Source organism: Halichoerus grypus, chromosome 1 (genome assembly GCF_964656455.1).
Source record: "Halichoerus grypus chromosome 1, mHalGry1.hap1.1, whole genome shotgun sequence".
Lineage (NCBI taxonomy): Eukaryota > Metazoa > Chordata > Mammalia > Carnivora > Phocidae > Halichoerus > Halichoerus grypus.
In genome coordinates this window covers 130,546,439-130,569,484 of record NC_135712.1, presented here as the reverse complement: position 1 = coordinate 130,569,484, position 23,046 = coordinate 130,546,439, and the positions used below count along the sequence as shown (strand labels likewise).

At 34.2% G+C, this 23,046-nt stretch overlaps 1 protein-coding gene and 1 pseudogene across 8 annotated transcripts in view; both read left to right on the top strand.

The window, feature by feature from the left end:
* TBC1D5 (TBC1 domain family member 5) overlaps positions 1-23,046 on the top strand; it is a 567,676-nt gene that overhangs the window by 278,559 nt on the left and 266,071 nt on the right. For 7 of the 8 annotated variants that reach the window (XM_078072157.1, XM_078072131.1, XM_078072109.1 and 4 more), the window contains one exon: positions 14,266-14,332. The exons of the other annotated variant lie outside the window; for it this stretch is intronic. In XM_078072157.1, the coding sequence (XP_077928283.1) occupies positions 14,266-14,332 (67 nt within the window). The remainder of the gene's footprint in view (positions 1-14,265; positions 14,333-23,046) is intronic. 8 annotated transcript variants of the gene reach the window in all.
* On the top strand, positions 8,567-9,583 carry LOC144380174 (protein-L-histidine N-pros-methyltransferase pseudogene; annotated as a pseudogene).

The window sequence follows — 23,046 nt, the reverse complement described above, 5'->3', positions numbered from 1 at the left end:
TGTTTCTTGTGTTTTTGATTTTAGCCATTCTGACAGAGGTGAGGTAGTATCTCACTGTGGTTTTGACATGCTTTTCTCTGATGATGAGTGTTGTTGAGCATCATTTAATGTGTCTGTTGGCCATCTGTACGTCTTCTTGGAGAAATGTCTGTTCATGTCTTCTGCCCATTTTTAAATTGGATTATTTTTTGGGTGTTGAGTTTTATGTTATTTATATATTTTGGATACTAACCCTTTATTAGATATGTCATTTGCAAATATCTTCTCCTATTTAGTAGGTTGTCTTTTAGCCTTGTTGGTTGTTTCATTTGCTGTGCAGAGCTGTTTATTTTTGATATAGTCCCAATAGTTTATTTTTGCATATGTTTCCCTTGCCTCAGGAGATCTATCTAGGATGTTGTTATTGTCAGAGAAAGTACTGCCTGTGCTCTCTTCTAAGATTTTAATGGTTTCCTTTCTCACATTTAAGTCTTTAATCCATTTTGAATTTATTTTTGTCTATGGTGTAAGAAAGTGGTCCAGTTTCATTCTTTTGCATGTTGCTATCCAGTGTTCCCAACACCATTTGTTGAAAAGGCTATCTTTTTTCCATTGAATATTACTTCCTGCCCGAGATTAATTGACCATATAATGGTGGGTTTATTTCTGCACTCCTTTCTTTCCATTGATCTATGTGTCTGTTTGTGCCAGTACCATACTGTTTTGATTACTTTGTAATATAATCGTGAAGTCTGGAATTGTGATACCTCCAGTTTTGTTTTTCTTTTTCAGGATTACTTTGGCCATTTGGGTTCTTTGTGGTTCCATATACATTTTAGGACTTTTTGTTCTAGATTTGTGAAAAATGCTGTTGTTATTTTGATAGGGATTGTATTAAATGTGAAGATTGCTTTGGGTATTATGGACATTTTAACAATTTTTGTTCTTTTAATCCATGAACCCAGAAGGTCTTTCTGTTTCTTTGTGTCATCTTCAATTTTTTTCATCAATATTTTATAGTTTTTAGGGTACAGGTCTTTCACCTCTTTGGTTCAGTTTATTCCTAGGTATTTTATTCTTTTTGATGCAGTTTTAAATGGGATTGTTTTCCTAATTTCTCTTTCTGCTGCTTCATTATTAGTGTATAGAAGTGCAACAGATTTCTGTACATTGATTTTTTTTATCCTGCAACTTTACTGAATTCATCTATCAATTCTAGCAAGTTTTTTGGTGGAGTCTTTAGGATTCTATATATAGTATGTCATCTGAAATGTGAAAGTTTTACTTCTTCCTTATCAATTTGTATGCCTTTTATTCCTTTGTTTTGTCTGATTGCTGTGGCTAGGTCTTTCAGTACTATATTGAATAAAAGTGGTGAGAGTGGACATTCTTGTCTTGTTTCTCACCTTAGGAGAAAAGCTCTCAGTTTTTCACCATTGAGTCTGATGTTTGCTGTGAGTTTTATATATATATATATGGCTTTTATTATGTTGAGGTATGTTTCCTCTAAACCTACTTTGTTGAGGTTTTTATCATGAATGGATGTTGTACTTTGTCAAATGCTTTTCCTCCATCTGTTGAAATGATCATATGGTTTTTATCCTTTCTCTTATTGATGTGATGTATCACATTGATTTGTAAGTATCGCATCCCAGGAATAAATCCCACTTGATTGTGGTGGATGCTTTTTTTAATGTATTGTTAGATTCAGTTTGGTAATATTTTGTTGAGGATTTTTGCATCTATATTCATTAGAGGTGTAGGCCTGTAGTTCTTTTTGTTGTTGCTATTGTTGTTGTATCTTTATCTGGTTTTGGTATCAGGGTAATGCTGGCTTCATAGAATGAACTTAGCAATTTCTTTTCTATTTTTTGGAAAAGTTTGAGAGGAATAGGTACTAACTCTTCTTTAAATGTTTGGTAGAATTCACTTTTGAAACTGTCTGGTCCTGGACATCTTGTTTGTTGAGAGATTTTTGATTACTGATTCAGTTTCATTGCTGGTAATGGATCTGTTAAAATTTTTTATTTTTTCCTGCTTCAGTGTTGGTAAGTTATATGTTTCTAGGAATTTTCCCATTTCTTCTAGGATTTCCAGTTTGTTGCATATAGTTTTTCTTAATATTCTCTTATAATCCTTTGTAGTTTTTGTGGTGTCAGTTGTTATTTCTCCTCTTCCATTTCTGGTTTTTGTTTATTTGAGTCCTATCTTTTTTTGTGGTTTTTTTCTTTGTTGGTTTGTTTGTTTTGTTTTGTTTTTTTGATGAGTCTGGCTAGAGGTTTATCAATTTTGTCAATCTTTTCAAAGAACCACCTCCTGGTTTTATTGATCTGTTCTGTTCTTTTTAGTGTCTGTATCATTTATTTCTGCTCTAATGCTTATTATTTCCTTCCTTCTGCTGGTTTTGGGTTTTGTTCTTTTTCTCCCTCCTTTAGCTGCAAGCTTAGGTTGTTTATTTGAGATATTTCCTACTTCTTCAGGTAGGCTTGTATTGCTATAAACTTCCCTAGTAGAACCACTTTTGCTGCATTCCAGGGATTTTGGATTGTTGTGTTTTATTTTCATCTGTCTCCATGTATTTTTTTATTTCCTCTTTGATTTCTCAGTTGACCCATTCATTGTTCAGTAGCATGTTACTTAACCTTCATGTATTTGTGCTCTTGGAAGAGCACAATCTGGAAGATTTTTCTGGAGCTTGATTTCTACTTTCATAGCGTTGTTGTCAGAAAAGATGTATGGTATAACTTCCATCTTTTTGAAATTGTTGAGACTTGTTTTCTGACCTAATGTGCGATCTATTCTGGAGAATGTTCCATGTGCACTTGAAAAAAATGTGTATTCTGCTGTTTTGTGTTGGAATGTTCTGAATATATATATTAAATCCATTTGGCCCAATTTGTCATTCAAAGCCACTGCTTCCTTGTTGATTTTCTGTTTGGATGATCTGTCCATTGATGTTAGTGGGGTGTTAAAATCCTCTATTATTATTGTATTATTATTGATTAATTCTTTTATATTTTTTATTAACTGTTTGATGCATTTGGGAGCTTCCATATTGGGTGTATAAATATTTATATTTGTAATTGTTATGTCTTCTTGTTGGATTGTCCCCTTAATGATTATACAGTGTCTTTCATTGTCTCTTGTTAGTCTTTGTTTCAAAGTTAGTTTTGTCCAATGTAAGTATTCCTGCCCCGGCTTTCTTTTCATATCCTTTGTGCATATGTGTGTGCGTGTGTGCGTGCGCACGCGTGTGCGTGTGTGTATGCTCTGTTCCTTTCTTGCTCTCTTCTGTCATCATAAGTTGGCCTTCTTTAGTGATATACTTGGATTCCTTTCTCTTTATTTTTTGCATATATATTGCTCGTTTTTGATTTGTAGGTACCATTATGTTTGTATATAGCGTCTTCTGCATATAGCAGTCTATATTAAGTTGAAGGTTGCTCAAGTTTCAACCTGTTCTTTACTCCTTTCCCTCCATGTTTTAGGTATATAGTGTCATACTTTGCATCCTTTTATTTTGTGAATACCTTGACTGATTCTTACAGCTATATTTATTTTTACTATTTTTGTGCTTTCTACTTTTCTTACTCTTACTTATGGTCTTTCCTTTCTACTCAGAGTCCCCATTAACATTTCTTGTACGGCTGGTTTAGTGGTCATGAACTCCTATAACTTTCATTTGTCTGGGGAACTCTCTATCTCTCCTTCTATTCTGAATAATAGCCTTGCTGGATAGAATACTCTTGGCTGCAGATTTTTCCTTTCAGCCCTTTGAATATATCATGCTACTCTCTTCTAGCCTACAAAGTTTCTGTTGAAAAATCCACTTTTATCCTGATGGAGTTTTCCTTTTATGTAACTTTTTCTTTTCTCTTGCTCCTTTTAAAATTCTTCCTTTATCACTCCTTTTTGCCATTTTAATTAATATGTGTCTTGGTGTGGCCTTCTTTTGACTGATTTTTTTTTATTATGTTAATCACCATACATTACATCATTAGTTTTTGATGTAGTGTTCCATGATTTATTGTTTGCGTATAACACCCAGTGCTCCATTCAGTACGTGCGCTCTTTAATACCCATCACCAGGCTAACCCATCCCCCCAACCCCCTCCCCTCTAGAATCCTCAGTTTGTTTCTCAGAGTCCATAGTCTCTCATGGTTCATCTCCCCCTCCAATTTCCCCCCCCTTCATTTTTCCCTTCCTGCTATCTTCTTCTTCTTCTTCTTCTTTTTTTTTTTTAACATATAATGTATTATTTGTTTCAGAGGTACAGGTCTGTGATTCAACAGCCTTACACAATTCACAGCGCTCACCATAGCACATACCCGCCCCAATGTCCTTGGGGGGATCTCTGTGCGTCCTGGATCTGAATTTGTTTCCTTCCCCAGATTCAGGAAGTTTTCACCTATTATTTCTTCAAATAAATTTTCTGCCCCCTTTTCTCTCTTCTTCTGGGATCCCTATAATGTGAATGTTAGTATGCTTGATGGTGTCATTGAATTCCCTAATTCTATTTTCATTTTTTAAATGATTTTTCTCTCTCCTGTTCAGCTTGATTGCTTCTCATTACTCTGTCCTCCAGGTCACTGATCCATTCTTCTGCTTCCTCCAGTCTACTGTTTATTTCACCTAGTGTATTTTTAATTTCAGGTATTGAGTTCTTCATCTCTGATTGATTCTTTTTCATCTCTTTATTAAGGTTGATTCTTTTTCATCTCTTTGTTAAGGGTCTCACTAGATGTCTTCCACTGTTTTCTTATGTCCAGTGAGTATCTTTATGATCATTACTTTATATTCTTTATCTGGTTTATTAATTATCTCTGTTTCATGTAGGTCTCTTGTTGTGATTTTTGTCATGGTCTTTCATTTGGGACATATTCCTCTTTCTCTTCATTTTGTCTAACTATCTGTGTCTGTTTCTTTGTGTTAGGAAAGTTAGCTATGTCTCTTGCTCTTGAAAGTCGTGGGTGGGGCATGCACTTTTAATAAGATGGTGCTGGTCCTCTTCTTCCACAAGGGACACACAGCCACTATGGAGACTGGGGCTGGCCAGGGATACTTTTCAAAGTACATGTAGATGAGTGGTGCAGTTTTAACAAGGTGTTGGTGTCCTCCATGGGATGTGACCATCACCACCTCAAGGACCAAGGCCCCGCAAGTGTGCAGTTGGGACACGCAGTGTTGGCAAGATTTTTTTGCTGGTCCTTTGGAGGAGGGGACCTAAAGTACCAGGACTAAGGCAGGCTCAGCTGGAGGGGGTAGGGCATGGTGTATGCAGCTAGGTAGTGAATACAGGCACAGCACTGCACTTGCCTGCTCCTTTGTTCCTGAAAAAGTCCCTCAGTGAACTCTGAGATTAGTAAATAACTCTCCCTCCCATATGCCATGGGCAGTTTTCAAACTGCTCATTCTATGCTGTATTTCTGCCAGCTGTTTCTTGTGTTCTCTCTTGAAGGGCAAGGACTCAGTTTCCTATCGCCCTCCTGGCTCTTTCAGAACTGAGCCTGCTGATTTTTAAAGTTCCACGCTTTGCATTCTGCTGGTTATAAGAACTAATGAATTTTGTCCCCTCTGGTTTTCAAAGCAAGTATTAGGGGATTTGTCTTTCTCTTGCAGGCTCCCCGGTATGGTATTCTGTTTCTCCCCCCCCTTATTGTGCCCATGGCTCCTTCCCTTTGGTGGCCAGACCCTTGGGGTTTAGCTCCTCACAATGTCTCTGCCCTTTCTACCCTCTTTGATATGGCCTATTTTCTACATTTAGTTGTGGAGTTTGTTCTACAGGTCTTCGGTTCATTTTTGGGGGTTAATTACACTGATGTGAGTGCTGTGTAGTTGTATCCATGGGACAAGGTGAGCTTAAGGTCCTCCTACTCCAACATCTTCCCTGGAAATGTTCTTCCTCCCTTTTTTTGTTGTGTTACAAGTTACATTTTTATACGTTGTTGCTCTGTAGCATAGATTTATAATTATTTTTTATGCATTTGTGTTTTAATTCTTGTAGGAAATAAAGTTTGGCAATACAGACCTTAAATATGTAATACTGGCTTCATATATACTAATGTATTTACCTTTATCAGGGATCTTTTTCTTCCCACAGCTTTGAGTTACTGTCTGATGTCCTTTCAACATGAAGGATTGCCATTAGCTTTTCTTTTATAGTATGTGTAGTGGTATCAGATTCTCTGCTTTTGTGTTTCTGGGAATGTCTTAACTCTTCTCATTCTTCTTCTTCTTCTTCTTCTTTTGTTTTTTTAAGTAGGGCCCCAACACGGGGCTCAAACTCACGACCCTGAGATTGACACCTGATCTGAGATCAAGAGTCAACCGCTTAACCGATTGAGCCACCCAGACACCCCACTATCTATTTTGTGAAATACAAAATTTTTGGTTGACAGTCTTTTTCTTTAAATATTTTAAATATATGTCATCCCACTGTCATTTGGCCTGTATGTTTTGTGATAAGACATCATCTATTAATCTTATTGAGAAATCTGTGATGTGACATATTTTCTATTGCTTCTTTGAAGATTCTCTTCTGTCTTTCAACAGTTTGCTTATTGTGTACCGTTATGTGAGTGTCTGTGTTAATTATACCAAGAGTTCTTTGAACTTCTTGGATTTGTAGATTTTTGTCTTTCATCAAATTTGGGAAGTTTTTGGCCATTATTTCTTCAAATATACTTTCTGCCTCTTTCTCTTTCACTTCTCATGCTCTCACAATGCATGTTGATTCACTTGATGTTGTCACACAGGTCTTTTAGATGTTGATGACTTTTCTTCATTGTTTTTCCTTTTGCCTCTTGGACTGCATAATTTTAATTGTCCTATCTTTAGATTTTATATTTCTTTCTATTGCCTGCTCACACCTGTTGTTGAACCACTCTAGTGAATTTCTTATTTCAGGTATTGTATTTTTCAGTGCCCAAAATTGTTCCTTTTATAATTTCTACCTCTTGATAATCCCATTTTGTTTATTCATTCATTTATAAGATTTCTTTCTTTGTCCATGTTTTCTTTTTGCTCTTTAAGCATCCTTAAGACAGTTATGTCAAAATCTTTGTAGGTAAATCCAATTTCTAGATTTCTCAAGGATAGTTTTTATCAGTTTATTTATTTTTTATGAGCCTTGCTTCCTGTTTTTTATTATATGCTTTGTGATTTTTTTTGTTGTTGAGAACTGATAATTTGAATATTATAATTTGATAATTCTTGAAATTTAGTTTCTCCTAATATTGCTATTTTCTATATTATTAAACTTTTTTAGTCCCTTATTTCCCAATCTATTTTTTTATTTTTGCCAAGATTTATTCTTTGGCATAAGAAGTCACTGAAATCTTTATTTCTTAGGTTATGTTCAGCTAGGGTTTTGACAGATATTTCTTTGAAAGCCGGAAGCTAAAAAAAAAAAGAACCAAACAAAAAAACCAAAACCTGTCCTGTTTGCAGATTGGTTCTGTGCCACAGCAGTCCTTCATCATTTAGTCAGGCTTGCATTCATCTTAGTGATCAGCTTCAGGTGGAAGGTTTTGGTCTTCTGCTTGCCCTGGGCATGTACATTTTCCTATATACATGGATGCTTTTGAAAGTCCTAATTTCCCAAGGAAACTCTCACCAACTCTTGCTCCCAAGCCTTAGGTGTTATTTTTAATGTTTTAATTGTAACCTTTAACCCATGTATCTGCTTGTTCTTTTTTTTTTTTTTTTTTAAAGATTTTATTTATTTATTTGACAGAGAGAGACACAGTGAGAGGGGGAACACAAGCAGGGGGAGTGGGAGAGGGAGAAGCAGGCTTCCCGCTGAGCAGGGAGCCCGACACGGGGCTCGATCCCAGGACCCTGGGATCATGACCTGAGCCGAAGGCTCTGCTTGTTCTTAATTCAGCTTGCAGTGGGTTCAAGAGCAATGCCCACCACTCTTTTCAAGTTAGACAAAAAAGGGATGAATGTTTTGTGTCAGTCCTTCAGGTAGCTCCTAAACAAGTTAGAACAGAGTTACATAATATTTTGCAAATATGGTCTGCTCTGCTCCCTCCAGAACCAAGTACTGGTCTCCCACACTGGGAACTGCATCCCTCTTCAAGACTGCTGCTGTACCAAGGAGGGAGTAGGGTAAGGGCAAGTAACAATGCCACAAAGCTTTCAAGAAGTCTCTTTCTTCTTTCATTGTTCATTTGGTTTTCGTAAATCTTGGATTGTTTTTCAGAATCATTGCAAAGTTGGTTCTGACAGTTATTGCTTGTTTTTTAGTGTTTCTTCGGAAGGATGAGAGTTTGGAGTTGTATATTCTGCCACTCCACTGATGTCACTCTGCTTTCTTTTTGAAAATTTTTCTATTAATGATTTAATAGGAATAACAAAAATATTATCTTCTTAAAATTATCCAGTTGAAATATTATTTATTTAAAAGTTTCTATGTATTTGTTTTTTACATCTGATTTTATATTATCTAAAATAATAATTGTGACCCCCCTGTTTTGGCCCTGAAGGAGGCTGGATGGACAAGTTGGGTGCAGTGGCTCTAATCCAGGCAGTGGTACTTCCTCCTCCTCGCCCCAACACTGGCAGTGATCCAAATAAGTGGCCATGGCCCTTGGTGAAACTGTGGGCAGGTTGTGCCTGAGCCTGGCATCTGTTTGGCTTGCATGGAGGATGTGGATGCTGTGGAGTCCACTCACCCGCTCCTTATATGTGAACATGAGAAGTGGCCTTGACAGGCTGACAGGGCCGAGGCCAGTAGGAAGGAGAACCACCAGTAGTAGGTGTGCAGTAGAGAGAAATGTGAATCATTCCAGGCTCTCTTTGTTCAGAGTTACCTTAATCAGGGAACACAGATGTTCTTAACAGCATTGAGAGATCGGACTGGCTATTTGTCCAGTTCTGTCACTCTTTTGTGTCATCTGTTTTTAGCCTGTTTATGTCTAGAATATCTATTAGTGGGTTCTTTGGAAGAGGCTCAATGTTTGCATTTTCACCAGATCAGTTTCAGAGACTGCTAAAAATTAATCCAGATTGGAAAGCCCATAGACTTAGGTGCTGGGGTTGGAGAAGTCAGAAAAATCATGAACTCTCATTTTGAAGAAATATATGCCACTGAGCTCTCTGAAACTATGATATGGCAGCTTCAGAAGAAGAAATACAAAGTGCTTGGTATAAATGAATAGCAGAATACAGGATTCCAGTATGATGTCAGTTGCTTAAATTTGCCGGACAGCTGTGATCAGCCCCTGACTGTGTTAAAAGATATCAGAAATGTCTTGGAGCCAGTGAGAGGCAGGTCATCCTTGCTCTGGTTTTACCCTTTCATCCCTATGTGGAAAAATAGGTGGCAAGTGGGAGAAACCATCAGAAATTTTAGAAATCAAGGGATAGAGTTGGGAAGAACAAGTCAATAGCCTTCCTGAAGTTTTTAGAAAAACTGGTTTTGTTACCAAAGCTTTCACCAGACTGCCATACCTGTGTGAAGGTGACATGTATAATGACTACTACTTTCTGGATAATGCTTTGTGTTTAAACCAGTATAAACACTTGATGGCCCAAGTCTTCAGAGCCCACCCCAAAACTGTACACTCCAGAAGAGGGTCTGTGTTCGTGATTATGTGAAGGGAGGACCTTTGGCAACTGCCATTGTAAATATCATGTAGTGATTTAAACAGCCAAAGTACTAATTATTTCTTTGTAGTGTGTAAAAGGAATGTTTTTAAAAAACAAAAACCCAAATCTTTGAGGATTTTTATCAACTCTTTACTCAGTAATACAGGTCACACTCCAATTATGGAAGATATTTTTTATACTTAATTGCAGTAAGGATGCATTCCCAGTCAAACAATAGTCACACCTTCACATGGAACCAATAAATATGGATTGTTTTTAATAAAAGACTGGCAATAAAGCTGTCCATTCACTTGCAAATATTTGGTTATAAGGTAGAGCCACTGACAATTTCATGTTTAGAAATTCTTTCTGTCGTTATTCAAAAACTGTTTTTAATCATGCTAATAAACATTTTTGGAGATAAAAATAAAATAATTTCTAAATATTATGTAGAGAATGAAATATAGCCATTAAATCATTAGCATGTAGCTAATAATAGAGAAAATGGAATATTATTGAATAGACAATTTTTTTGTATTTACTTTAGCACTGGGTCTTAGACCTAATGGGTGGTCCTGGATTTTTAGCATAAATAAATTAGCCTAGAGAGACTATTGTCTCTCTGTTGAGATAATGCCCTTAGTGACTACTGTCTTCATAGACAATGCTGAGTCATTGTACTTTGCCTTACTGTGTATCAGCACATGAATATACTTAATTCATTGATTTTTTTGAATCATTTTCTTTGAATGGGATTTTAAATTTAATAAAAAACATTTCAGTAGTAATGTTCATTTAAAAGAAACAAAAGGTTTCAGGTCTCTACACTATTTATGGCATATTATCCTATCACAGCTAAATGTAGCTATCCATAGCTTTGTTTTCAACTTAGTTTAAAGCAGATCTTTTTTCCACTCTTACTATTAAATATTCATTGCACACACTTGGAGACATTTCCCTGACAATTTAGATATAAACCTTATTTTTTAAATTATGTAATACTTTTTGGAATTCATACATAGTATGATGTGATCTTCTAAAACTTGATGTTTTTTAGATGTAAACCGAGGGCCCAGTTGAGTAGATGTGTTTGTTTATAGCATTATTCTGGTAGTTTTTAACCTAACCTAGCTTAAAATCTCCGGTTCTACCTTCATGAAGGAGATGTTTGTACATAAAAAGAACTATAGTAAGAAAAAAAAAAAGAACTATAGAAATCTATTGTAAATCCTCATTTAGCATGATTTTCAACAGTACATAGATATTATAAATGCCCTTAGCTAAACATGACTGCAGTAAAAGTTAAAAAAGAATATGGAATTTAATTTATCTTGTTTTGAGATTTAAGTCACCATTATACATATTGTTTGCTTAATAAGTTAGATACATGTATGTTAGAAATTACTAATGGAAAATATATGCTCTTTCTATCCTCATTTAAAGTAATTTGGCTACAAGGGTATTTTTTTCAAATCAGTCAACTTTTTTTAATTGTGAGTGCCAGGAATTCATTTTGCAAAGTTATTTACCAGTGAGAAATTAATCTGTTATGTAAATTTCACATTGTAATTGTCACAATAATTAATGAACTATTCCTGTAAATATAGGTTGCACAATATACATACACATAGCAACATATATAATATGTATGTAATTTATGTATTAAAATTTCCCCAATAAATATATCTAGATTATTTTACTGGTTAATTTATATTAAATATTGAAGTACTTTTAAAATCACAATTGTGTTTTTAAAATTTATTGTTACTTTTCAAGCAAGTGAAAGGTAATCCGTTACCTTAAAACACATTTCAAGTTATTTGTGCTGTCTGATCATTTAAAGGCCTTTGTGCAAGATTACTGTAATAATATACTTATGCGTGCGCGTGCGTGCGTCTGTGTGTGTGAGAGAGAGAGAGAGAGAGGTGAAGAGGGAGAGAGAGATTTGAAAACAACCTATACATCCTTGTTACAGTTATGGCTATCTGACAACTTAGTACAAGAATCAGAACAGCAACTAAAAACATCATATTAAACTCTCTTGCACCCTCTGTTGTTATTTTTGGGGAACACTACACATACCTTCCCATGATTGTATTGGCATTAGACTTATTAAAATCCTTGATAAAATTAATACTTAGTTTATTATACTTACTCAAATTAGATTCATAGTAAATTAGCATTTATTTATAATTCTTGGTTGATGTTTCCTTCTATTACAAATATGTTTTTAATGTATAACACCTTAAATCAAAGAGGAGCCTCTCTGTCTTTGATTTCTCCTAGTTACCAGTTTCAAGCCCCTCCAAATGTTTCACACAAATGAAAATCTCTGCAGGATATACACACTGTATATACAATTTTCCAGAATTATAAATTCTGTCTGTTCTTTTGTAAATCTTTCAATTGTCAGACAATTTCCTTCCAAAATAAGAATCTGGAATCATCCATACTAAAATTAAGAATTTATAACTGTAAGGAACAGATGTTTTCATAAACATTTGCTATAATTAATTTCAACTAGAGGATTGAAGGAACAAAGCAGTTTTTCCCGCTTCAAAACTTTATTGCCTTTTCCCCATATAGCAAACTTTGAAATCTTTTCTCTAATATTATTTAGAAAAAACAATTGTACTCCTTATTTTGGTATGTTTTCGAGAAAGAAAAACTGCTTTTTTTCCTCATTCCCATCCTTTGAAGGTTATATTTAATGTGATATGCTCATTTTGAAACCGGTATAAGATGAAGAAAATCTTTGTAATATATTATGATGGCAAAACCTAGTTTAAAAAACCGAAAGTCTCTTAATTATTTGAAGGGTTTTATATTCACTCTGGTAAATATCAGCAGAAAGGAAGAAATATTCTATTGGTGAGAACTTACGTGTTTAAGTAATTATAATCTTTAGTTTTCAAGAGAAAGAAGGCTCATATTTTAAGTGTATGATATAGTACGTATTTTATGCTGATTATGGAATGTTTCACAGGAAATGTCTGCAAGCTGTTAAATAACATGTGTTGGAGGAAATTTTCATTTAGTAAGAAACAGAATTTTCTTTAAATCCTTTTAGTTTATTTATTGTAATACCATTAATTTTTTAAGAAAATATGTTGTATAAGTGATCTTATAGTATCCATGTTTTAAGAATTAACAAAATATACCCAGCTAAATTGATCTTAAACATTTAAGTGATTTTGGATAATTTTCTTCTATAAAATTTGGCAATAGTTTTGAATGCTATAATCCATTTTAGGATTTTTGTTTAATGAGAAAAAAAAACCTGAAAGTGTATTTTGATAAAAGAATAGAGTTAAAAGTAAGTGGACACAGTCCAGTTCTTTTCCTCCTGAACACTTTGGCACAACTGTAAAGATTTTGAAAAGAACCAATATTCTTGACTAATCTGTCAACTATAAAATGTGAAAAGAAAAATAGGTAGCTGTCATTAAAATTACATTTCAGCTTTCAATAACCATTTAATGAGTAGCATAATTATATAAGTATGGTACCTTAAGTACTGTACTCAATAATTAAAAATAATCTCATCTTTAAAGTGAAAGCTCTGTAATTACTGTTTGACTTAACCAGGACCACTGTGATGATCTCCAGTGGCACCTTAGATTGTTCAAAGTGGATTAAAAGTGTAAATTAAAATGGATAAATCATTAAATTATTAAGCTTTAAATATCATAAAAATGAATATAACCTGATGTTTGAAAGTTACATTACAAGAACTAGGAGTATAAAATATAATCAGAATCTAGTCTTTTTAATTTGTTTCTAAGAATAAATGGTCTATTTAATAGTAGTATACTATGGTTTCATAAAAACTATACTTTGAAGCATATATTTTAAAATGTAAACTACTAAAATTAAATTTCTATCAATAAGCATATATATTTTATACTGTGGCATTGGTAAGCATTTTTTAAACTTCTTTAGCACATTTATTTTTATTCTATAATCTTTAAACTGATAGGTATGAATTTGTTCTAAGTCTGATACTATGAATATAACAGTTTAAGTGGGATTTTTTTTTTCTAAATGTTTGGTATTACCATATGATGCAGAAATATCTTTCAGTGTTGTTTTTTCATTTTTAAAACTGCTGAACTTTGCCCACAGTTAAAACATAAAGTTTTAGGAAGAATATTAAAGTGTATTAAAAGCTCGTTAGATTGCATTCACCACCTCCCAACCTGCTTTCTCTTTTACCTCTCTGCTTACCAAATTCCTTGACCATGGAGAGCTGGGGACTGGAAAATACTCCAGGTCCCCTTTCTGTTGCTCTCTTTTGACTGAACCAGTGGTCAGAACAGGTGACTTGGTCACTAACAAAGAGTTGCCCTTTGTTTATAAACACTAGTGTATGATTAAGTGGTTTATAAATTTTGGTTTTGTTTGTGATTCATAAAAAGAAAATGTACTGTGCTTCATTTGTTCTGTCAGCAATTATTTTGATAGTATTTCTATCCAATTTAGGAGTGGTGGTATTAGTTTATATTTTAGCATCAAAATGAATATTTTTGCATAAAGACCTCTGATTACAAGAGATATTTGGGAGGTAGGGAAAAAGGGATAATGCTTTTGGACCTAATATACTGTATAGAACTATCACACAGCAGCTTTTCAACTAAAATATTCAGTTTCATAATCTTCATTATTTCAGTGTTTTTAAATTTTTTTTCCAGGAGATTCAAATAAAAATGGAAGAAGAAGTTCTACTTTAGATTCTGATGGGACTTTTAATTCCTATAGGTAGGTGATAAATACATAGATACATATTATTACAAGGTAATATACAAGATACCTAATGTTACAGGATTCTAATCTTAGAGTAGTAAGGAAGTGTTACCTGTACTTTAAAAATAAGTTTAAAGAATGTTGTGATATGCGATTGTTCTGCAGACTTATTGAGTAATGAACAATATAACCTTTTAAGTTCTTGAGTAAATGGTCTTATTGTCAATATCAGTTGTTAGGGTATAATTGGTACGAATGCTCCCTTAAAATCCATTTTTTATTTTGTTTTCCCAGTATATCTGTTACACTACTAAAGGCTTCCATTTGTTTAAGTTTCCTGTTAAAACAATATATTCCTTATGAGCATCTAAGAGAATATGAAATGTAATCCATGGTTATATCAAGTGCTATTTGTTTATATCCCATTTGGTTCTTCAGCAAACAGGGCAGTTACGTCTCAATTAGTGATTTTTTTTTAAAAGGATATACTAGTTAAGAAAACATGTATCTTTTCTAGTATTTTGGTAATATTCTCCTTATAACTTGATTTGCTTGAGTAAATGTTTATGGATTTTGTACCTTCATAACAGGGAAACCTAGGAAGAAAGATTATATTATTTCCAGTAATATTTGAATATTCATATACTTAACCAACATGGTATAAGAACAAGGTTGTTTTCTTTTAAGGAAAAAAGGTACAGATTCAATAATAATACATTTTGGCATTTTAGATAGCAATGCAGATTCTTGAAGAAATACTTTGAGTACATTGTCGTGATGGTTAATTAGTTCTGACACTTTTGCAGTGACACAATAAAATTCACACAAGAACCACTGTACACTTGGAAACTCACTTGAATGTTAAGCTGTAACTCCTTTTATGTAATAAATACGGAGTTTATGATTGGAATCTTTATATTTTTATTTGAAAACATATTGTATATCCCTAATTGGAACTGTGTCATTTGTTTTCTCAGATTCCGGGCAAGCTTTTAATATCTAGAATAGGGCCTTGTATACAGGAAGCACTTAATAAGAATGTGGTAAATGGGAAAGTTTTTTACAATTTGTTTATGAATTCCAGAAATGAGATGGTAATTGAAACACTTGACATCTTTATTTTATATCAGTTGGGGTCTGTATAAATAATCAGTCGTTCAAGTGTCACAGATACTACAAAAGGCTTATGTTCCCATGGTGTTCTAGAAGGGTATTATCACAGCAGTAAAGCTCATATGTTGTCATTATATTTTCACTGTACTCATCCTACCTTATAAATGTTGGAATTCTTCAAATCCTTCTTTTAGTGCTGAAGTGAATATAAAAGATAGTTAAACATTCATGATTTGGCATGTAAGTGAGAAATGTTAATATGATAATATATGTGAAATCTATGTTGTTAGTATCATTGCTAGATATAAATACAATAAAAAAATAGACAAAAGGAAAATGGAGATGTATTTCAAAGGAAGGAAAATCCATATGTGTATAAATTTTGTTGGTGAGTTAAATTTTATAATTACATTTGTAGTTTAGCTAATTATAGTAAATAATGGACATAATATAAAGTTAAGAGAAATGTGTTAATGTGAAGGCACAGTATTATCTTGTAGTTTATTTTATTCTTGAATAGTTTGAAGATTAAAATATTTTAGTATTATTGAATGATAATTGTACTTTGAAAATGAACTCCTAATGCAACTTTGCACAATAAATACTAATGTTGTTAACTAATATGATTTTAATCAATGCCTGTCAGTGTTGTAATGTTAGGATATTAATTTATTGTTGTAATTAAAAAGGCAAGATAAAAAGCTCAGGTAGTACAATATATAAAAACGAGCTTTTAATAGTTGGCAGGCCAGTGCTGTTATTAAATAGTATTATAGTATTTAAGGTGTGAAATGAATATTTTTCTACTCAGCAGGCAATAGCTCTTACAATATAATGAGCTTACTTGTGAATTTGACACTTGGGTTAAATGCAGAATTCATAGAAGCACAGCTCTGGGGTCTATTTTCATATTAAGGTTAACTGATAAAACCTAGGAATTGTTGCATGATCACACTAAAATGGCAACAGAATTGTCAGTAAAATTCCCTTTTGAAAATGAAAATTATTTTTCTGTTGCTATCATTGCTGTTTTAAACTTAAATAAGCTATTAGAAAAACATGAATATTAACCCTCAAAGATCCTTTAGCCCAACAGTTCTGCCTTTGTCTTACTTAAACTGTCTCAGAAATCCTGATTTTTCTTCACAGTCAAACAGTTCTGGCTGCCAGCGTAGGACCATCACACTCAAACCCAGTATACTTGTGTCCAGGATAATGGTTAGCCTTCGTTCGTCATCTTATAAGACAGACATTCTAAGGTCTAACCTGCTTCCTCCTCACAACTCTTGTAAAGACAGATAAAATGTAGAAGATAAAGCCTTTTGAAAATCCAAATGCAAAGCCATGGCATTTATTAATTCTTTCTGGAATTAGTTCTTTCATATGAATTGGCAACTTTGTTGCCTTAGCCTTGACTTCACCCTCCAACACGTGTACCCTTTTATAGCATACGTGGAGGTTGTGTTAACTTTTGAATTCAGTCTTGAATTGGTCACCTAAGTCTGTACTCTTCCCATTAATGTGTTTGTCTTATTGTGGTCTTCGATTGTCACTTTCAAGAGGATAGAGCCACTGATTGTTGTTTTGTTTTTCATTTGTTAATAATACATAAATATATGGTGAGGTGGTTCAGATCCTGACTCCAAATACTTGGGAAACTTGGACAATTCTTAGCCTCAGTTTCCTCACCATTAGAGTGGGGTTAGGAAAAAACACACTTGTTAGGAGTTGATGGGATAGTGTCATGTGGTAAATGCTGAGTAAATAGTAGCTGTTTTTGTCTTCTTGTCTGTGGCATCATCGTCATTGTCATCATTGGTAACCTTCTGGTATTTAGAATTTTTTACAGTGCCCTGATACAGAGACACAAAAAGGAAGGCAAAAAAGAATGTGTGACTTACAGGACAGTATCTTTTGTCTGTTAGCAGAAAAGGAGCTAAGAACAAGCTTAACCTGACGCTTGAAACTCTCAAGCTGATACAGTATTCTCGGTTGTCTTCGTATAGCAAATTTGTACACATAGCAATGATAAAAGGAAGATGTTTTACTCTCTGTATAAGTTCAGAGGTGGATTTTTGGAATTTTGACAAATTCTGAAGTCTACAATCGATCAGATCCTAACACGCTAGTTCTGTGTACCTAATGTTCATAGATTTGTTTTTCATAGGCCAGGAAGTTTTACTTGGATTTGTGTCTTTTGTGGTTTTGCTTCATTGATTCAAATGGACTGCAGCTGAATTTAACTCCTAAGGCACCAGTATGAATATTATATGGTGCCTAGGTAATAGATTAGATCTTGTTTTAGAACTTCTTGTTAAAATTCAATTATATGTCTCCCAACTAATTTGCAGATGATGTGTTAAAATGGAAAATTTATAAGAATTGAGAAGATATTATTGGTTTATGCAATAGATCTTCTGCTTTTTAAAGTCCAGTGTTCTCAGTCAGATTATATGAGCTTTCTGTATTTCTTATTTAAACATTAAAACTGAGAGACCCTTGCTGGGTATGAAAGAAGAATAGTAGTTTGCCGATTAGCAGTTTGCAGTAGATGATTAAGTTAGTGACTGTAGCACAGGGACACATGGTAGAAGGAATATTCTCTCCCCACCACCCTCCTTCTTTCCCAAGGGCAGCTGACCTTCTCCTCTCCAAAGAGGCAAGCCCCTTGCCAGCACATATGACTACAGACTATTACATTAATCTGTTTAGCTGTAGTACCAGCTGCTTGCATGTTTTTAATTATCTTATTAGATGGTATAACAGTGACCTATGAAATAAATTGAAGGTGAACATTTTTAAACTTTCCTTTTTTACCCTATGTTTCTAAATATCTTTATTGATCAAATTATAACTTCCCACAAAAGTTCACAGAAGTCTATATGGTTTTTGAATCTGTGTAATGCTTTTTTCACATACAATGTTATAATTCCCAAAATAGAAAATAGCTTCATTTTTGCCTCATTTTTGATTTAGGATTGCCTCATTTAAGATTTAGGTTGTGTTTATGTAGCGACAAATCCATGTTAAAAATACATTGGTTAAATAGTCAATTTAGTTAGAGAAGACTCAGACCAGTTATTGGCATTCTCGGGGAAACTCAGAATATTGCTTAATTTTCAGACATCATCTTGGTGTGTTGTATAAATGTCATAGGATAGAAAATAAGTCATTGTAGATTATTTTTAAATAAATTAGTTTATTTAACTATGATTTTCTAGATTCTGATATGCAGTAGTAAATCATGTAGTCTACCCTAATTACTTTTACAATTTAATTACACATGGTACCATTGCTGGGTGTATTTTCCCAAGCTATGCCATTAGAAAAAATGTATTATCTCATGAATTTTGACAATTGGATAATTTTCAAATAATACTTTGTAAATGAAGTGTTGACTCCAGGAGACACAGTTCAAAGTAGTAACAACCAATGGTTGTTCTGTTATAACTCATCACCAATAAACAAAGATTATAATAGAAACCTTGGTGTTGAATTAAAAAGCAAAGGTAGTTGTATGCAGAAAGGATTGCAAAATATTTATGCGTGTCTTTTGAATTAGTAAATCCTACAACTGGGATGGTGGGGTGACTTGAGACTTGAAAATTTTATAAAGACCTCAAATATTTGTAAAGTACACATTATTTATGTTTTTTTTAAGATTAAGAAATACCCATTCTTTTTAGCTTCCTTTTTTTTCCTTTTAAGAACTAATATATTTCATATTTTAAAAGAACCTTTGTTGCAGAAATAATGGGAACTTTTCCCCTTTATATTTTTTATTTTCTTTCCTTAAAAAAAAATTTTTTTTTCTTAAAAAAAATTTTAAAAAATAATAAATAATTTCCCCTTTATATTTTTTATTTTCTTTCCTTGGCTCTATACTAGGTGGTATTTATAATTTCTTAATATTGATCTGAGCTTCTGAAGTAGCCTCTCTTTCTCAATATGGTGTATTCTATAGTTGGTTTGGCTTTTTGAATCCAAAGTTAATTCTTTTCCTGAATAATAAAAATACATTTATTTGAACACTGTTTAGTCATTGAGTAAACTTTAAAAATTAGGCTCATAGTTTTATCATAAACATTTTTATGTATCCTATTTTATCAGTAATTTGAGAGAATGTGGGAAATATCCTTCTATCATTTACATTTATTTCTACTAGAATACCTTTTTTCCCCATTTGTATGTAAGTGGGTCATATGTGTCTTGAAACAACCATGAAATATTGATTCAAAATATTAGTAGAAATCATAGAGCAAAAGCATACTTTGGATTTAAAATTTAGAAATCTGGGTTCTGGCTACACTCTTAGAGTGATATAAGTTTGTTACTCTGTTATATTTGAGAATATGGAGTCAAAGAATCAATTTAATTGCTGAATGTTATACCTTTAGTCTGTTCAGGCTGTTCTAACAGATATCATAGGCTAGGTGGCTTATAAACAATAGAAATTTATTTCTTACAGTTCTGGAGGCTGGGAAGTCCAGGATTAAGGTGCTGGCAGATTTGGTGTCCAGTAAGAGCCCACTCCTGGTTTTCTGTCTTTTCACAGTGCTCTCACATAGCAGGGGGGCCAGAGAGCTCTCTGAGGCACTAGTCCCATTCATGAGGGCCAACCCCCAAACATCCATCACACTGGCTGTTGGGGTTCAATATATGAATTGGGGGGGGGGCATTCAGTTCACAGCATATACTAAAGATAATAGAAACTAACCTGAATTTCCATCCCACTCTTCTACCACCCAGTCATTTTAAGTTCCTAAGCCCTTGCCATTTTATTTTTCCAGGTTATCATAGCTTAGTAAGTAGATGAGAAAGGTTTTTTTTCCTGATTCTTAGAGCATCGCTTTGCTCACTTTTTTTCTTAAGATTTTATTTATTTATGTGAGAGAGGGAGCAGAGGGGAGGAGCAGAGGGAGAGGGAGAAGCAGACTCTCCGCTGAGCAGGGAGCCCAATATGGGGCTCGATGTGGGGCTCGATCCCAGGACCCTGAGATCATGACCCTAGCTGAAGGCGGACGCTTCACCGACAGAGTCACCCAGACGCCCCATGCTTTTCTCACTTTGTGTTGCCTATATTTTGTTGAGAATCTATGTAACTATATGATACAAACTCTATAAGTTTTTAAGAATAAAGACACGATTCAGGGAAACAATTTGGAAAAAACATACAGATAGAAATAAGACTGACTAAAGTTTATATCTTAGCTCTACCACCTACTGACTGTGTGACCTTAGGTAAAAGAATTAATCTCTCTGATTCCTGATTACCTCATTTGTAAAATTGGAATGTTACAGCTCCTATATCATAGAGTTGTAGGGAGCATACCTACAAATGTGTAGAACACCTGCCCCAGTCATCTAACACATAATAAATAAACTAATTTCTGCACCTTTCCTTTCTTTTCTGAAATTTCCTTCAAGTTTTATTTTTTTATTTATTTTTTTAAAGATTTTATTTATTTGAGAGAGAGTGAGGGAGAGAGAGAGAGCACAAGCAGAGGGTGGAGGAGCAGAGGGAGAGGGAGAAGCAGGCTTTCTGCTGATCAGGGAGCTTGATGTGGGGCTCGATCCCAGGATCCTGAGATCATGACCTGAGCCAAGGCAGACGCTTAACCCACTGAGCCGCCCAGGTGCTCGTGAAATTTCCTTTAAGTTTTAATCAACTTTTTCATCTATTAAAGTTTTCCCTTGTCTCAGAAAAGTATTTTTAAAATTCTCTGCAGTCCGGGGTGCCTGGGTGGCTCAGTCGTTAAGCGTCTGCCTTCGGCTCAGGTCATGATCCCAGGGTCCTGGGATCAAGACCCGCATCAGGCTCCCTGCTCTGCGGGAAGCCTGCTTCTCCCTCCCCCACTCCCCCTGCTTGTGTTCCCTCTCTCACTGTGTCTCTCTCTCTCAAATAAATAAATAAAATCTTTAAAGATAAATAAAATAAAATAAAATAAAATAAAATAAAATAAAATAAAATAAAATAAAATTCTCTGCAGTCCTAAACTGGCAGTAAGTGAGTATTTAAGGATTAGATCTACAGTTACCTATAAAAGATCTAATTTATAAATATCTACAGTTATCTATAGATTATATAGGGAGAATATTTATAAAATCCACGCTTCTTTAGCTTCACAATCTCAGCATCAAATTTTCTTATTTCTTGTTTTCATATTTGTTGAAATAGTATCACAACCTGTACAGTTAAATGATAATTTCAGAGAGCACAAAATATGTATGTAACTTTTGCATTTTCCAGAAACCAAAATCAAAATAATACCTTAATTCATATCTCCATAATGAAGCAGTATTTGAGAAAAGGGGGGGAAAAATCACACTTAAATGATGAATATATCTTCTTGAAGTAACTTTATTATTTTTTTTATGATAGTGGAACTGGTCAGTATCTGTGCTTTTCTGTAATATACAACTGTCTGAGCTAATTATTGATCACTTAAGGCTCTGAAAATGTTACCTTCCATTTAACTAATTAACTGGCTTGTTTGCATTTATAGCCTTACATTAACATAACCCAAACTGACTTGAGCATACATGTTAGTTTGAGTTCCTTTGCTTCAGAAGCCCCTTCAAGCCCTTTTTATTATCTGTAGCCAGGCTCTAGGGGGAACATTTTTTTCCTATTTGTTTATTTACATAGTCAGCTGCAAGCTCCAATCATCCAAGGCTGTGTAAATGTTTATCTTTGAAAAGACAGGCATACATTTGAAATATGAGGATAAGCTGCTCTGAGTCAGTCATCAGTGAGAGTCCCTTCCTCTGGACACACTTCTGTTTTTTCCTGGTGTCCCTAGTTGAAATTCACCCCTGTCAGCCCCATGGGTCACTATTTGTAGTATATATTAGCATGCTGCACTTTTTAAGTAGGGTAGTGAAATAGACAATGCCAATTAAATATTTGGTCAGTAATATTGAAGTGTGTTACTGGATCTATAATTTGAGAAAATAATACAAAGAAGAATAGTTTAAAAGTGGAAAGTTGTAAATCTTTTCAAACATTTTACAAATACCTTGCTTATTTATTTACTTATGGGTCTGCTTTATAGTTATATAGTTAGCTCTACATAAGACTTAATTACTGATTTTTGATTTGACAAACAATTTGTAAGTCTCAAAGATACAGTTTAAAGGTGGAATTTTCACAGACTATTTTAATAGAGATTGATATTCAGTATTTGTCTATTTTCTGTATCAGATTACCTTGCCTTCTGGGGGAACGGTGGCGGTGGTTAGTAATGGTTAGTAATCCTATTTTTTTTTAAAGATTTTATTTATTTATTTGACAGAGAGAGACAGAGAGCGCGCACAAGCAGGCAGTGTAGCAGGCAGAGGCAGAGGGAGAGAGAGAAGCAGGCTCTCCCCTGAACAAGGAGCCCAACATGGGGCTTGATCCCAGGACCCTAGGATCATGACCTGGGCTGAAGGCAGTCGCTTAACCAACTGAGCCACCAGGCACCCCTGTAATCCTATTTTTTTTTTTTTTAAGATTTTATTTATTTATTTGACAGAGAGAGAGATAACGAGAGCAGGAACACAAGCAGGGGGAGTGGGAGAGGGAGAAGCAGGCTTCCCGCCAAGCAGGGAGCCCGATGTGGGACTCGATCCCA